Source organism: Oncorhynchus gorbuscha, linkage group LG06 (assembly GCF_021184085.1).
Source record: "Oncorhynchus gorbuscha isolate QuinsamMale2020 ecotype Even-year linkage group LG06, OgorEven_v1.0, whole genome shotgun sequence".
NCBI classification, from domain to species: Eukaryota; Metazoa; Chordata; class Actinopteri; order Salmoniformes; family Salmonidae; genus Oncorhynchus; species Oncorhynchus gorbuscha.
The window spans coordinates 8,820,565-8,837,239 of record NC_060178.1 but is presented as its reverse complement, the minus strand read 5'-3'; the positions used below and the strand labels follow the sequence as shown (position 1 = coordinate 8,837,239).

General features: G+C 45.8%; 1 protein-coding gene across 1 annotated transcript in view; it reads right to left on the bottom strand.

Moving 5' to 3' along the window:
* Positions 1 to 16,675, bottom strand: part of LOC124037496 (dual oxidase 2-like) — a 62,006-nt gene that overhangs the window by 436 nt on the left and 44,895 nt on the right. Inside the window, exons 25-33 of the mRNA XM_046352253.1 lie at positions 14,257 to 14,487; positions 13,878 to 13,977; positions 13,508 to 13,557; positions 6,409 to 6,536; positions 5,502 to 5,655; positions 4,851 to 5,083; positions 3,376 to 3,534; positions 2,296 to 2,451; positions 1,064 to 1,192 (exon numbers count right to left, since the gene is read on the bottom strand). Of these exons, the coding sequence (XP_046208209.1) occupies positions 1,064 to 1,192; positions 2,296 to 2,451; positions 3,376 to 3,534; positions 4,851 to 5,083; positions 5,502 to 5,655; positions 6,409 to 6,536; positions 13,508 to 13,557; positions 13,878 to 13,977; positions 14,257 to 14,487 (1,340 nt within the window). The remainder of the gene's footprint in view (positions 1 to 1,063; positions 1,193 to 2,295; positions 2,452 to 3,375; positions 3,535 to 4,850; positions 5,084 to 5,501; positions 5,656 to 6,408; positions 6,537 to 13,507; positions 13,558 to 13,877; positions 13,978 to 14,256; positions 14,488 to 16,675) is intronic.

The window sequence follows — 16,675 nt, the reverse complement described above, 5'->3', positions numbered from 1 at the left end:
GAGAGAGAGAGAGAGAGAGAGAGAGAGAGAGAGAGAGAGAGAGAGAGAGAGAGAGAGACGGAGAGAGAGAGAGAGAGAGAGAGAGAGAGAGAGAGAGAGAGAGAGAGAGAGAGAGAGAGAGAGAGAGAGAGAGAGAGAGAGAGAGAGAGACGAGAGAGAGAGAGAGAGAGAGAGAGAGAGAGAGAGAGAGAGAGAGAGAGAGAGAGACGGAGAGAGAGAGAGAGAGAGAGAGAGAGAGAGAGAGAGAGAGAGAGAGAGAGAGAGAGAGAGAGAGAGGGAGAGAGAGAGAGAGAGAGAGAGAGAGAGAGAGAGAGAGAGAGAGACAGAGACAGAGAGAGAGAGAGAGAGAGAGAGAGAGAGAGAGAGAGAGAGAGAGAGAGAGAGAGAGAGAGAGAGAGAAAATCTGTAAGACCTGTTCCAATGTATGAGTATCTGTTTATCATGGTAGATTACTAACTGCAGAGGCTGTAATCGCTGCCAAAAGGTGCTTCAACAAAGTACTGAGTTAAAGGGTCTGAATACTCATGTATGTGTATTATTTTTAATACATTTGCAAATATTTCAAAAAAAAAATTTTTTTGCTTTGTCATTATGGGGTATTGTGATGTCATTATGGGGTATTGTGATGTCATTATGGGGTATTGTGATGTCATTATGGGGTATTGTGTGTAGATTGATGAAGGATGGAAAAAAACAATTTCATCCATTTCTGAATTAAGGCTTTTAACGTAAACAAAATATGGAAAAAGTGAGGTCTGAATATTTTCCATATGCGCTGTATATAGTATTTCCAGAGAAGTTTGTGCTGTATTAGCTAATGTCTATGGACAAGTAATACTGATAGATACTATGATAACAGATGATAGCAATATAATAACCACTATAAAGTACAAACAGGTCTGGCATCAGGTTTTTACGCAACATGGCGCTGATGGATGTGTCTATGTAACTGACCTCAGAGTGCTGACCTACTGTAATGAGCTGAAGGAGACAAAGGACACACACACATACATGCCACACACACATACAAACACACATACAATGTTGTGTAGCAGTAACTAACCTCAGGGTGCACCTCCTGCAGAGAGCCGAAGAAGGAGGCAAATGGTGGACGACCAAAGTGGGTCACAGATCGCAGGCCGGTGAACAGGCTCCGATTCCACACCTTCTGGAAGTGACGCTCACACACGTACTAACCAGACACATCAGGACATCCCACTTTAGTACCACATACTACATTTACTGTTGTTAAAAATGTACAGTCCTAAATTCCTCAAGTCCTAACATTTTAAAGTCCTAAAGTCTTCATGTCACAAAATCACCAAGTCCTAAAGTCTTAGTAACCAAGTCCTAATCTCTTAGTTACCAAGTCCTAAAGTCTTAGTTCCCAAGTCCTAAAGTCTTACTTACCAAGTCCTAAAGTCTTAGTCACCAAGTCCTAAAGTCTTAGTCACCAAGTCCTAAAGTCTTAGTCACCAAGTCCTAAAATCTTAGTTACCAAGTCCTAAAGTCTTAGTTACCAAGTCCTAAAGTCTTAGTGACCAAGTCCTAAAGTCTTAGTTACCAAGTCCTAAAGTCTTAGTCACCAAGTCCTAAAGTCTTAGTTTCCAAGTCCTAAAGTCTTAGTCACCAAGTCCTAAAATCTTAGTTACCAAGTCCTAAAGTCTTAGTTACCAAGTCCGAAAGTCTTAGTTACCAAGTCCTAAAGTCTTAGTTACCAAGTCCTAAAGTCTCAGTTACCAAGTCCGAAAGTCTTAGTTACCAAGTCCTAAAGTCTTAGTTACCAAGTCCTAAAGTCTTAGTTACTAAGTCCTAAAGTCTTAAGGTCCTAAAGTCTTAAGGTCCTAAAGTCGTAAGGTCCTAAAGTCGTAAGGTCCTAAAGTCTTAAAGTCGTAAGGTCCTAAAGTCGTAAGGTCCTAAAGTCTTAAAGTCGTAAGGGCCTAAAGTCGTAAGGTCCTAAAGTCTTAAAGTCTTAAGGTCCTAAAGTCTTAAGGTCCTAAAGACCTAAAGTCGTAAGGTCCTAAAGTCCTAAAGTCGTAAGGTCCTAAAGTCCTAAAGTCGTAAGGTCCTAAAGTCTTAAAGTCTTAAGGTCCTAAAGTGCAAGCTCTGCCCTCCTGGTACATAATAGAAGCTGCAACTAAACCAGACAATGTATCTACACTGTTGTACTCTAATCCTGTGACATTTTCAAGCACTTCTAGGGCCAGTTTTCCAGACCCAGATTAAGCCTAGCCCTGGGTTGAGAATGTGGGCTTTTAATCTACGTCCAGGAAACCGTTTGTTGGTTGTTCTCACCAGCATGGTGGTTCGCAGGTCAAACTTCTCCGCCAGCTGTGTGATGTAGATGTGGACAGAGACCAGGCCCAGACTGTCCTGCTCCTCCACCTTCCGGATGATGTCAGACACCCACTCAAACTGACGCTGAGTCCGCGTCACCCAGATAAAGTATATCTGCAGACGGACAGGATATTCCCCCCGGGCAAAGCCAAAGGTTAGGCATAGGGATTCAGTTTAGGTTAAGGACATAAAGACAGGAGGTATATTTACTTTTATTCTGATACGGGACTGTGTAAATACTCTGTAAATACTGTACATGTAACCATATCTACATGTACATACTACCTCAATCAGCCTGACTAGCCGGTGCCTGTATGTAGCCTCGCTACTTTTATAGCCTCGCTGCTGTATATAGCCTCTCTACTGTATACAGCCTGTCTTTTTACTGTCGCTTTATTTCTTTACCTACCTATTGTTCACCTAATACCTTTTTTTGCACTATTGGTTAGAGCCTGTAAGTAAGCATTTCACTGTAAGGTCTACACCTGTTGTATTCGGCGCACGTGACAAATAAACTTTGATTTGGATCACTAGAAGAAGCAGAAGAAGAAGAAGAAGGAGAAGAAGAAGCAGAAGAAGAAGCAGAAGAAGGAGAAGAAGAAGAAGAACAAGCAGAAGAAGAAGAAGGAGAAGATGAAGAAGCAGAAGAAGAAGAAGGAGAAGAAGAAGAAGCAGAAGAAGGAGAAGAAGGAGGAGAATAAGGAGAAGAAGAAGCAGAAGGAGAAGAAGAAGAAGAAGAAGCAGAAGGAGAAGAAGAAGGAGGAGAAGAAGGAGAAGAAGAAGCAGAAGAAGCAGAAGAAGAAGGAGAATAAGAAGAAGCAGAAGAAGGAGAAGAAGCAGAAGAAGAAGCAGAAGGAGAAGAAGGAGGAGAAGAAGGAGAAGAAGCAGAAGGAGAAGAAGAAGAAGAAGCAGAAGGAGGAGTAGAAGAAGGAGAAGCAGAAGAAGCAGAAGAAGAAGCAGAAGTAGAAGAAAAAGAAGAAGGAGAAGAAGAAGGATAAGAAGGAGAAGGTTCCTGACATTCTCATTTGTACAGCTTACTTTTTTACACTGTATCTTGAACTTGACTGAGGACTTGAACACCAGGTCCTTGAGGATGGAAGCGAAGGGGGTGACTCCAATCCCTCCTCCCACCAGGACTGACACCTCAAAATTTGTCCACTCCTGGTGGCCCTCCCCAAATGGCCCGTCCAGGTACAGCTGTGGAATGGGAGTGCAAATATGTGATAGAGAAAGCATTGGAAAACAGCAATTTTTAATCAACCATCCAACCAACCAGCCACAAGCATGCATGTACACAGACACGCTTGCAGCAGACACGGATGGATGCACAGATGCACACTCACAGACCCCCCCCCAACCTACACACAGACCCCCAACCTACACACAGAACCCCCACCCTACACACAGACCCCCAACCTACACACAGACCCCCCAACCTACACACAGACCCCCAACCTACACACAGACCCCCCAACCTACACACAGACCCCCCCAACCTACACACAGATCCCCACCCTACACACAGACCCCCCAACCTACACACAGACCCCCCCAACCTACACACAGACCCCCAACCTACACACAGACCCCCCCAACCTACACACAGACCCCCCACCCTACACACAGACCCCCCAACCTACACACAGACCCCCAACCTACACACAGATCCACACCCTACACACAGACCCCCCCAACCTACACACAGACCCCCAACCTACACACAGACCCCCCAACCTACACACAGACCCCCCCCAACCTACACACAGACCCCCAACCTACACACAGACCCCCACCCTACACATACACATCCTCCCTCCCTCCATGCCTCCCTCCTTCCCTCCCTCCATGCCTCCCTCCTTCCCTCCCTCCATGCCTCCCTCCTTCCCTCCCTCCATGCCTCCCTCCTTCCCTCCCTCCATGCCTCCCTCCCTCCATGCCTCCCTCCTTCCCTCCCTCCATGCCTCCCTCCTTCCCTCCCTCCTTCCCTCCCTCCATGCCTCCCTCCTTCCCTCCCTCCATGCCTCCCTCCTTCCCTCCCTCCTTCCCTCCCTCCATGCCTCCCTCCTTCCCTCCCTCCATGCCTCCCTCCTTCCCTCCCTCCATGCCTCCCTCCTTCCCTCCCTCCTTCCCTCCCTCCTTCCCTCCCTCCTTCCCTCCCTCCATGCCTCCCTCCTTCCCTCCCTCCATGCCTCCCTCCTTCCCTCCCTCCATGCCTCCCTCCTTCCCTCCCTCCCTCCCTCCCTCCTTCTCTCCCTCCATGCCTCCCTCCTTCTCTCCCTCCTTCCCTCCCTCCTTCCCTCCCTCCATGCCTCCCTCCTTCCCTCCCTCCTTCCCTCCCTCCCTCCATGCCTCCCTCCTTCCCTCCCTCCTTCCCTCCCTCCTTCCCTCCCTCCTTCCCTCCCTCCATGCCTCCCTCCTTCCCTCCCTCCTTCCCTCCCTCCATGCCTCCCTCCTTCCTTCCCTCCCTCCATGCCTCCCTCCTTCCTTCCCTCCCTCCTTCCCTCCCTCCATGCCTTTGGATAGGCTTGCAGTTGTTCCAGGTTGGTGGGGGCGTATGCCTCTCGGAGGTGGCTGGTCCAGGGGCCTATGGCGCGGATGTGAAGGCTGAGGGTCTCCTCATGTGGAGCTGACGTCAGGGTGAATGGGTGATACTCATCTGTGCCAAGCGCCAGACACGCCACCCTCACCCACTGGCCTGAGCGGTACACAAAGCCCTGGGGACGCTTGAACTCCAGGTATGTCACTTCTATGTTGGGGTGGGGAGGGGTTGAGAGAGAGAGAGAGAGAGAGAGAGAGAGAGAGAGAGAGAGAGAGAGAGAGAGAGAGAGAGAGAGAGAGAGAGAGAGAGAGAGAGAGAGAGAGAGAGAGAGAGAGAGAGAGAGAGAGAGAGAGAGAGAGAGAGAGGTTGAGCGACCAGTAGCACAAGGCAATAGCCAGAGTAGAGGGGAATATAAGGATAGAACTAGAATTAACCCACAAAGAACTGGAATGGGAACTTATGCATTCATCCGCCCATCCATCCATCCATCCCATCTAATCCACCATCCATCCCTCCTTCCTCACTCCTTCCCTCCCTCCATCCCTCCCTTCCCCCTCCCTCCCACCCACCAACCAACGCACCCTTCCTTCCTCCCTCCCCTCCCACCCTCTATCCCAGTCCCTACCTGAGGGCAGCAGCGTAGCATTGACTACAGGGATCTCCACCTTCTTCCTGTTGAGGCTGATGAGTTTGTCCAGGAGGAAGAGCAGTCCCGGGGGGATCAGGTAGATGTGGAAACGAGGCTCCTGGAGCAGAGCAAAGCTGCCATGGATGACTGTCTGGTGGGACGAGACATGGCCAAGAGGATCATGTTTAAAATAAACTAGAAACCAGGGAAGGAGACATGGCCAAGAGGATCATGTTTTAATCAATTAGAAACCATGGGAGGAGACATGGCCAAGAGGATCATGTTTTAATCAACTAGAAACCAGGGGATGAGACATGGCCAAGAGGATCATGTTTTAATCAACTAGAAACCAGGGGAGGAAAGGGCCAAGAGGATCATGTTTTAAATAAATTTGAAATCAGGGGAGGAGATATGGCCAAGAGGAAATTTACTTCATGTTCTCCCTACAGGGACCAGCATTTACATTCAATCCAACCTAAATACATCCTTCCGGCTGTATGTGTGTATTTTGAAAGTTATATAGCTTACAAACTTGATTGCTGACATGGAAAACATTATTAAACTATTATTATTATTATACATTAAACTATATCAACAATGGAATAATGAAACAAAGAGCAAAAATATAGTTTTTGGGTGGAATTTAGTAGGTAATGAATGAGGGGAACAAGGCTCCTTCACCTACTGACTAATTGACACTCTCCTAGACCACTTATCGAGTTACAGGTCACGGAGGAGTCGAGGAGAGGACGGTCTTTTCGTGCAAATGAGGATCTCCCTGTGTTCACCGTGGTTCAACGTTATGGCAAGCCCCTTCGGTTAACCAGCAACTACTATAGTAATACTCATCTGTATATGTTGTACAAGGTATACGTATATGAATATAATGTATCTCTGTGCTCACCAGAATGTAGACGACCACATAGAGGTAGTGTGTGAGCCAGAAACCCCGGAAGCTGATTCGTCGGAAATACTGAGTGGCAAAGACGTACATAAACGCAAAGATGAAGAGAAGCAGGATGCCTGTTAATCCTGCAGTAACATTAGAGAGAGAGAGACACACGTGAGAGTAACGTTAGAGACACGTTAGAGAGAGAGACACGTTAGAGTAACATTAGAGAGAGAGAGACACACGTGAGAGTAACATTAGAGACACGTTAGAGAGAGAGACACGTTAGAGTAACATTAGAGAGAGAGAGACACACGTGAGAGTAACGTTAGAGACAAGTTAGAGAGAGAGACACGTTAGAGTAACATTAGAGAGAGAGACACACGTGAGAGTAACGTTAGAGACACGTTAGAGAGAGAGACACGTTAGAGTAACATTAGAGAGAGAGAGACACACGTGAGAGTAACGTTAGAGACACGTTAGAGTAACATTAGAGAGAGACACATTAGAGAGAGACACGTTAGAGAAACATTAGAGAGAGAGACACGTTAGAGAAACATTAGAGAGAGACACGTTAGAGAGAGACACGTTAGAGACACATTAGAGAGAGACACGTTAGAGAGAGACACGTTAGAGAAACATTAGAGAGAGACACGTTAGAGAGAGACACGTTAGAGAGAGAGACACGTTAGAGAGAGAGACACGTTAGAGAAACATTAGAGAGAGACACGTTAGAGAGAGACACGTTAGAGAGAGAGACACGTTAGAGAGAGAGACACGTTAGAGAGAGAGACACGTTAGAGAAACATTAGAGAGAGACACGTTAGAGAGAGACACGTTAGAGAGAGAGACACGTTAGAGAGAGAGACACGTTAGAGAGAGACACGTTAGAGAGAGAGACACGTTAGAGAAACATTAGAGAGAGACACGTTAGAGAGAGACACGTTAGAGAGAGAGACACGTTAGAGAAACATTAGAGAGAGAGACACGTTAGAGAGACACGTTAGAGAAACATTAGAGAGAGACACGTTAGAGAGAGAGACACGTTAGAGAGAGAGACACGTTAGAGAGAGACACGTTAGAGAGAGAGACACGTTAGAGAAACATTAGAGAGAGAGACACATTAGAGAGAGACACGTTAGAGACACGTTAGAGAGAGACACGTTAGAGAGAGACACGTTAGAGACACGTTAGAGAAACATTAGAGAGAGAGACACGTTAGAGAGAGACACGTTAGAGAGAGAGACACGTTAGAGAAACATTAGAGAGAGACACGTTAGAGAGAGACACGTTAGAGAGAGACACGTTAGAGACACGTTAGAGAAACATTAGAGAGAGAGACACATTAGAGAGAGACACGTTAGAGAGAGACACGTTAGAGAGAGACACGTTAGAGAGAGACACGTTAGAGAAACAGAGAGAGAGACACGTTAGAGAGAGACACGTTAGAGAAACATTAGAGAGAGAGACATGTTAGAGAGACACGTTAGAGAGAGACACGTTAGAGAGAGACATGTTAGAGAAACATTAGAGAGAGAGACACGTTAGAGAAACATTAGAGAGAGAGACATGTTAGAGAGACACGTTAGAGAGAGACACGTTAGAGAGAGACACGTTAGAGACACATTAGAGAGAGAGACACGTTAGAGTAACATTAGAGAGAGAGACACGTTAGAGAAACATTAGAGAGAGACACATTAGAGAAACATTAGAGAGAGAGACGTTAGAGAGAGACATTAGAGAGAGACACATTAGAGAAACATTAGAGAGAGACACGTCAGAGAGAGACACGTTAGAGAAACATTAGAGGGAGACACATTAGAGAAACATTAGAGAGAGACACGTTAGAGAGAGAGACACGTTAGAGAAACATTAGAGGGAGACACATTAGAGAAACAGAGAGAGAGAAACATTAGAGAGAGACACGTTAGAGAGAGACATGTTAGAGAAACATTAGAGAGAGACACATTAGAGAAACATTAGAGAGAGACACATTAGAGAAACATTAGAGAGAGACACGTCAGAGAGAGACACGTTAGAGAAACATTAGAGGGAGACACATTAGAGAAACATTAGAGAGAGACACGTTAGAGAGAGAGACATGTTAGAGAGAGACACGTTAGAGAAACATTAGAGAGAGACACATTAGAGAAACATTAGAGAGACACGTTAGAGTAACAGAGAGAGAGACACGTTAGAGAAACATTAGAGAGAGACACATTAGAGAGAGACACATTAGAGAAACAGAGAGAGAGACACGTTAGAGAGAGACACGTTAGAGAAACAGAGAGAGAGACATGTTAGAGAAACATTAGAGAGAGACACGTTAGAGAAACAGAGAGAGAGAGACACGTTAGAGAGAGAGACGTTAGAGAGAGAGACATTAGAGAGAGACACGTTAGAGAGACACGTTAGAGAGACATTAGAGAGACACGTTAGAGAAACAGAGAGAGAGACACGTTAGAGAGAGACACGTTAGAGAGAGAGACGTTAGAGAGAGACATTAGAGAGAGACACATTAGAGAAACATTAGAGAGAGACACGTCAGAGAGAGACACGTTAGAGAAACATTAGAGGGAGACACATTAGAGAAACATTAGAGAGAGACACGTTAGAGAGAGAGACACGTTAGAGAAACATTAGAGGGAGACACATTAGAGAAACAGAGAGAGAGAAACATTAGAGAGAGACACGTTAGAGAGAGACACGTTAGAGAAACATTAGAGAGAGACACATTAGAGAAACATTAGAGAGAGACACATTAGAGAAACATTAGAGAGAGACACGTCAGAGAGAGACACGTTAGAGAAACATTAGAGGGAGACACATTAGAGAAACATTAGAGAGAGACACGTTAGAGAGAGAGACATGTTAGAGAGAGACACGTTAGAGAAACATTAGAGAGAGACACATTAGAGAAACATTAGAGAGACACGTTAGAGTAACAGAGAGAGAGACACGTTAGAGAAACATTAGAGAGAGACACATTAGAGAGAGACACATTAGAGAAACAGAGAGAGAGACACGTTAGAGAGAGACACGTTAGAGAAACAGAGAGAGAGACATGTTAGAGAAACATTAGAGAGAGACACGTTAGAGAAACAGAGAGAGAGAGACACGTTAGAGAGAGAGACGTTAGAGAGAGAGACATTAGAGAGAGACACGTTAGAGAGACACGTTAGAGAGACATTAGAGAGACACGTTAGAGAAACAGAGAGAGAGACACGTTAGAGAGAGACACGTTAGAGAGAGAGACGTTAGAGAGAGACATTAGAGAGAGACACGTTAGAGAGACACGTTAGAGAGACACGTTAGAGAGACACGTTAGAGAGACACGTTAGAGAGACACGTTAGAGAAACAGAGAGAGAGAGACACGTTAGAGAGAGACACGTTAGAGAGAGAGACGTTAGAGAGAGACATTAGAGAGAGACACGTTAGAGAGACACGTTAGAGAGACACGTTAGAGTAACATTAGAGAGAGACACGTTAGAGAAACATTAGAGAGAGACACGTTAGAGAAACATTAGAGAGAGACACGTTAGAGAAACAGAGAGAGAGAGACACGTTAGAGAGAGACGTTAGAGAGAGACACGTTAGAGAAACATTAGAGAGACACGTTAGAGAAACATTAGAGAGACACGTTAGAGAAACATTAGAGAGACACGTTAGAGAAACATTAGAGAGAGACACGTTAGAGAAACAGAGAGAGAGAGACACGTTAGAGAGAGACGTTAGAGAGACACGTTAGAGAAACATTAGAGGGAGACACGTTAGAGAAACAGAGAGAGAGACACGTTAGAGAGAGACGTTAGAGAGACACGTTAGAGAGAGACACGTTAGAGTAACATTAGAGAGAGACACGTTAGAGAGAGAGACATGTTAGAGACACATTAGAGAGAGACACGTTAGAGAGAGAGACACGTTAGAGAGAGACACGTTAGAGAGAGACACGTTAGAGAGAGAGACACGTTAGAGAGAGACACATTAGAGAGAGACACGTTAGAGAGAGACACGTTAGAGAGAGACACATTAGAGAGAGACACGTTAGAGAGAGACACGTTAGAGAGAGACACGTTAGAGAAACATTAGAGAGAGACACGTTAGAGAAACATTAGAGAGAGAAACATTAGAGAGACACGTTAGAGACACATTAGAGAGAGACACGTTAGAGACACATTAGAGAGAGAGACACGTTAGAGAAACATTAGAGAGAGAAACATTAGAGAGAGACACGTTAGAGACACGTTAGAGAGAGAGACATGTTAGAGACACGTTAGAGAGAGACACGTTAGAGAAACATTAGAGAGCGACACGTTAGAGACACGTTAGAGAGAGAGACACGTTACAGAGACACGTTAGAGAGAGACACGTTAGAGAGACACATTAGAGAGAGACACGTTAGAGTAACATTAGAGAGGGAGACACATTAGAGAGAGACACGTTAGAGAGAGACACGTTAGAGAGAGAGACACGTTAGAGTAACATTAGAGAGAGAGACACATTAGAGAGACACATTAGAGAGAGACACGTTAGAGTAACATTAGAGAGGGAGACACATTAGAGAGAGACACGTTAGAGAGAGACACGTTAGAGAAACATTAGAGAGAGAGACACGTTAGAGAGAGACACGTTAGAGAGAGACACGTTAGAGAGAGAGACACGTTAGAGAGAGACACGTTAGAGACACGTTAGAGAGAGAGACACGTTAGAGAGAGACACGTTAGAGACACATTAGAGAGAGAGACGTTAGAGAGAGACACGTTAGAGAGAGACACGTTAGAGAAACATTAGAGAGAGAGACACGTTAGAGAGAGACACGTTAGAGAGAGAGACACGTTAGAGAGAGACACGTTAGAGACACGTTAGAGAGAGAGACACGTTAGAGAAACATTAGAGAGCGACACGTTAGAGAAACATTAGAGAGAGAGACACGTTAGAGAGAGACACGTTAGAGAAACATTAGAGAGAGACACGTTAGAGAAACATTAGAGAGACACGTTAGAGAGAGAGACACGTTAGAGACACGTTAGAGAGAGAGACACGTTAGAGACACGTTAGAGAAACAGAGAGAGAGAGACACGTTAGAGAGACACGTTAGAGAGAGACACGTTAGAGAAACAGAGAGAGAGAGACACGTTAGAGAGACACGTTAGAGAGAGACACGTTAGAGAAACAGAGAGAGAGACACGTTAGAGAAACAGAGAGAGAGAGACACGTTAGAGAGAGAGACACGTTAGAGAGAGACACGTTAGAGAGAGAGACACGTTAGAGAGAGACACGTTAGAGAAACAGAGAGAGACACATTAGAGAGAGAGACACGTTAGAGAGAGACACGTTAGAGAAAGACACGTTAGAGAAACAGAGAGAGACACATTAGAGAGAGAGACACGTTAGAGAGAGACACGTTAGAGAGAGACACGTTAGAGAAACAGAGAGAGACACATTAGAGAGAGAGACACGTTAGAGAGAGACACGTTAGAGAAACAGAGAGAGACACATTAGAGAGAGAGACACGTTAGAGAGAGACACATTAGAGAGAGAGACACGTTAGAGAGAGAGACACGTTAGAGAGAGACACGTTAGAGAAACAGAGAGAGACACATTAGAGAGAGAGACACGTTAGAGAGAGACACGTTAGAGAAACAGAGAGAGAGAGACACGTTAGAGAGAGAGACACGTTAGAGAAACAGAGAGAGAGACACGTTAGAGAGAGAGACACGTTAGAGAGAGACACGTTAGAGAAACAGAGAGAGAGACACGTTAGAGAGAGAGACACGTTAGAGAGAGAGACACGTTAGAGAGAGAGACACGTTAGAGAAACATTAGAGGGAGACACGTTAGAGAAACAGAGAGAGAGACACGTTAGAGTAACATTAGAGAGAGAGACACATTAGAGAGACACGTTAGAGAGACATTAGAGAGAGACACGTTAGAGAGAGACACGTTAGAGAGACATTAGAGAGAGACATTAGAGAGAGACATTAGAGAGAGACATTAGAGAGAGACATTAGAGAGAGACACGTTAGAGAGAGACACGTTAGAGAGACATTAGAGAGAGACATTAGAGAGAGACACGTTAGAGAGACATTAGAGAGAGACACGTTAGAGAGACATTAGAGAGAGACACGTTAGAGAGAGACACGTTAGAGAGACATTAGAGAGAGACATTAGAGAGAGACATTAGAGAGAGACATTAGAGAGAGACACGTTAGAGAGACACGTTAGAGAGACACGTTAGAGAGACACGTTAGAGAGAGACACGTTAGAGAAACATTAGAGAGAGACACGTTAGAGAGACACGTTAGAGAGAGACACGTACAAGCATTGAGCTACTGTAATATTCAGCAATAACATAAAGTAGCTCTTTATCGTCCATATTCTGGGACTAAAGCAAACCCAGTGGGCATTTCATTCATTTAAGTAATTTAGCAGACGCTCTTATCCAGAGCGACTTACAAATTGCATTACTGTGTTGCATTGGCGTCATTATAACTAGAAATGGGTAGAAATGACATAATTACGACATCAACTCGTTTTGCCCAGTTTTGACCGGTGGGAAAGGTTTGTATTCTTTTTTTCTCTTCTTTTTTTTGATTTTTTTTTCTCCCCAATTTCATGGAATCCAATGAGCTACTTTAATATTCAGCAATAACATAAAGTAGCTATTTTGTCTCATCGCTACAACTCCCGTATGGGCTCGGGAGAGACGAAGGCTGAAAGTCATGCATCCTCCGATACACAACCCAACCAAGCCGCACTGCTTCTTAACACAGTGCGCATCCAACCCAACCCTGGAAGCCAGACGCACCAATGCGCCGGAGGAAACACCGTGCACCTGGCCACCTTGGCTAGCGCACACTGCACCCAGCCCGCCACAGAAGTCGCTGGTGCACGATGAGACAAGGACACCCCTACCACCGACCAAGCCCTCCCTAACCCGGGCGACACTAGGCCAATTGTGCGTCGCCCCACGGACCTCCCGGTCACGGCCGGTTACGACAGAGCCTGGGCGCGAACCCAGGGACTCTGATGGCACAGCTGGCGCTGCAGTACAGCACCCTTAACCACTGCGCCACCCGGGAGGCTTGTAATTCTGTTTGTATTCTGTCCTACCTGGAACACTCTGAAAGAACCACCACGACCATTTCATCGGCATCTCAGACCTGCAAATGGTCAAAACAGAGTAAATAGTCAACACAGTAAATAGTCAACACAGTAAATAGTCAACACAGTAAATAGTCAACACAGTAAATAGTCAACACAGTAAATAGTCAACACAGTAAATAGTCAACATGGTAAATAGTCAACATAGTAAATAGTCAACACAGTAAATACTCAACATAGTAAATACTCAACACATAGCAATTCAGATACAAGAGTATGTATGTAAAGAGGTACGCGTGTGAAAATGGAGAGAGAATCCCCCCAAAATATTCCCCCAAAATCCTGAAGAATGAAGAAGAATCCAGAATACTGCCATTACCCATTGTTGACTAGGACCTTGGGGAACAGACAGACCAGGATGCTGAGGTCACTGACTGAGAACACGTAGACATTAACCACATGACCCAGAGAATGGACAACTAAAGAGGAGAGGAGGAGAAGAAGGGGTTCATTCAGGAGCAAAACATAACATGAACTGGAAAAACATTGTCAATGTGATACTACAATGAGATGTGGAAAAACTAGGATTCATAAATGTCAGAGATCCCAAAAGTGAAATGATTTAGACAAAAAATATAAATATATTTGTAGGATTTTTACATTGGTAAGTGACTATTTTTTTCCAATTCCGCCCAGTCAACCCCTCCTTTAGTGTTGATGCCCTAAGAAGTGTCAACCTCTGACGTCTGACCTCTGACCTGTGAGTAAGAGGGCGGACATGGCCATGAAGCGGTGGAAGTCTATAGCGGCGTCGAAGGGGATGTATCGGTTGAGGAAGGTCTCTCGTCCCAGGGTGATGAGGTTACGGCACACCGTCAGCAGCATGTAGGGGTACAGGAAGGAGATGGCCGCCGCCGAACCACGCGACACCAAGATACCCACCACCGACGTCTCCGGCACGCCTGAGGAGTATGCCTGCAAACCATAGTCTAAAACACGCAGCTAGGGGTTTGTTTCTGTTAGTCCACAGGCTTTACCTGAATCCCAAATAAGACCCTTCAGCCCCTCCGTATTCTCTAGGGCACTATCGTAGATCTGAAGAGATTGGATAAGTTTAATCAAAATGGCAACAAAAAAAGTCAGCCAAACAGAAGGGTAAGTTTAAGTTATCACCATATTGCTTAAACATATCCCATTCTGTTAGATCTACAGGAAGGATTAGGGCTTGATTTGGGATTCAGTGTATATACAAGGCTGACAGAAGACCTTTCTACTCAGATACAGTATAGCTATTGTAATGTAATGGAAAATGTACCTAAGCATTCAGAAGATGCTTTTGTGGGGCAATGGAGTTAAAATTGCATGAGTAATCAACAAAATTATGAAAATCTCATTAAGTTAAGCATTTGTGTGAACTAAACAATCGTCTCTCGTGATCGCCTTAGCTGATTTGGTTCTGGGCATTCAGATGAAAAAAACTCCCAGCCTTCTTCTTCTCGTTGGCACAGTTTACTCCCAGCCTGGTCTCAGATCTGTTTGTACTGTCTTGACAACAAGCATAGGTGTTGGCGAGACATCACAAACATATCTGGGACCAACCAGGCTATCTCAAATTCAAATCAATCAAATGTATATTATAGCAGTTGTAACGAAGTGCCAGCAAACTCCCAAAACAGAAGAACAGAGAAAATAATTGAAAAGAAGACAAGAGAAGACAAGAAGAGAGAAGACAAGACAAGACAAGAGAAGACTCGCTACTCTCTCCTCTTCCATCCTATCATCTCTTCCCTCCGCTCAAACCTTCTCCAACCTATCTCCTGATTCTGCCTCCTCAACCCTCCTCTCCTCCCTCTCTGCATCCTTTGACTCTCTATGTCCCCTATCCTCCAGGCCGGCTCGGTCCTCCCCTCCCGCTCCGTGGCTCGATGACTCATTGCGAGCTCACAGAACAGGGCTCCGGGCAGCCGAGCGGAAATGGAGGAAAACTCGCCTCCCTGCGGACCTGGCATCCTTTCACTCCCTCCTCTCTACATTTTCCTCCTCTGTCTCTGTTGCTAAAGCCACTTTCTACCACGCTAAATTCCAAGCATCTGCCTCTAACCCTAGGAAGCTCTTTGCCACCTTCTCCTCCCTCCTGAATCCTCCTCCCCCTCCCCCCTCCTCCCTCTCTGCAGACGACTTCGTCAACCATTTTGAAAAGAAGGTCGACGACATCCGATCCTCGTTTGCTAAGTCAAACGACACCGCTGGTTCTGCTCACACTGCCCTACCCTGTGCTCTGACCTCTTTCTCCCTCTCTCTCCAGATGAAATCTCGCGTCTTGTGACGGCCGGCTGCCCAACAACCTGCCCGCTTGACCCTATCCCCTCCCCTCTTCTCCAGACCATTTCCGGAGACCTTCTCCCTTACCTCACCTCGCTCATCAACTCATCACTGACCACTGGCTACGTCCCTTCCGTCTTCAAGAGAGCGAGAGTTGCACCCCTTCTGAAAAAACCTACACTCGATCCCTCCGATGTCAACAATTACAGACCAGTATCCCTTCTTTCTTTTCTCTCCAAAACTCTTGAACGTGCCGTCCTTGGCCAGCTCTCCCGCTATCTCTCTCTGAATGACCTTCTTGATCCAAATCAGTCAGGTTTCAAGACTAGTCATTCAACTGAGACTGCTCTCCTCTGTATCACGGAGGCGCTCCGCACTGCTAAAGCTAACTCTCTCTCCTCTGCTCTCATCCTTCTAGATCTATCGGCTGCCTTCGATACTGTGAACCATCAGATCCTCCTCTCCACCCTCTCCGAGTTGGGCATCTCCGGCGCGGCCCACACTTGGATTGCGTCCTACCTGACAGGTCGCTCCTACCAGGTGGCGTGGCGAGAATCTGTCTCCTCACCACGCGCTCTCACCACTGGTGTCCCCCAGGGCTCTGTTCTAGGCCCTCTCCTATTCTCGCTATACACCAAGTCACTTGGCTCTGTCATAACCTCACATGGTCTCTCCTATCATTGCTATGCAGACGACACACAACTAATCTTCTCCTTTCCCCCTTCTGATGACCAGGTGGCGAATCGCATCTCTGCATGTCTGGCAGACATATCAGTGTGGATGACGGATCACCACCTCAAGCTGAACCTCGGCAAGACGGAGCTGCTCTTCCTCCCGGGGAAGGACTGCCCGTTC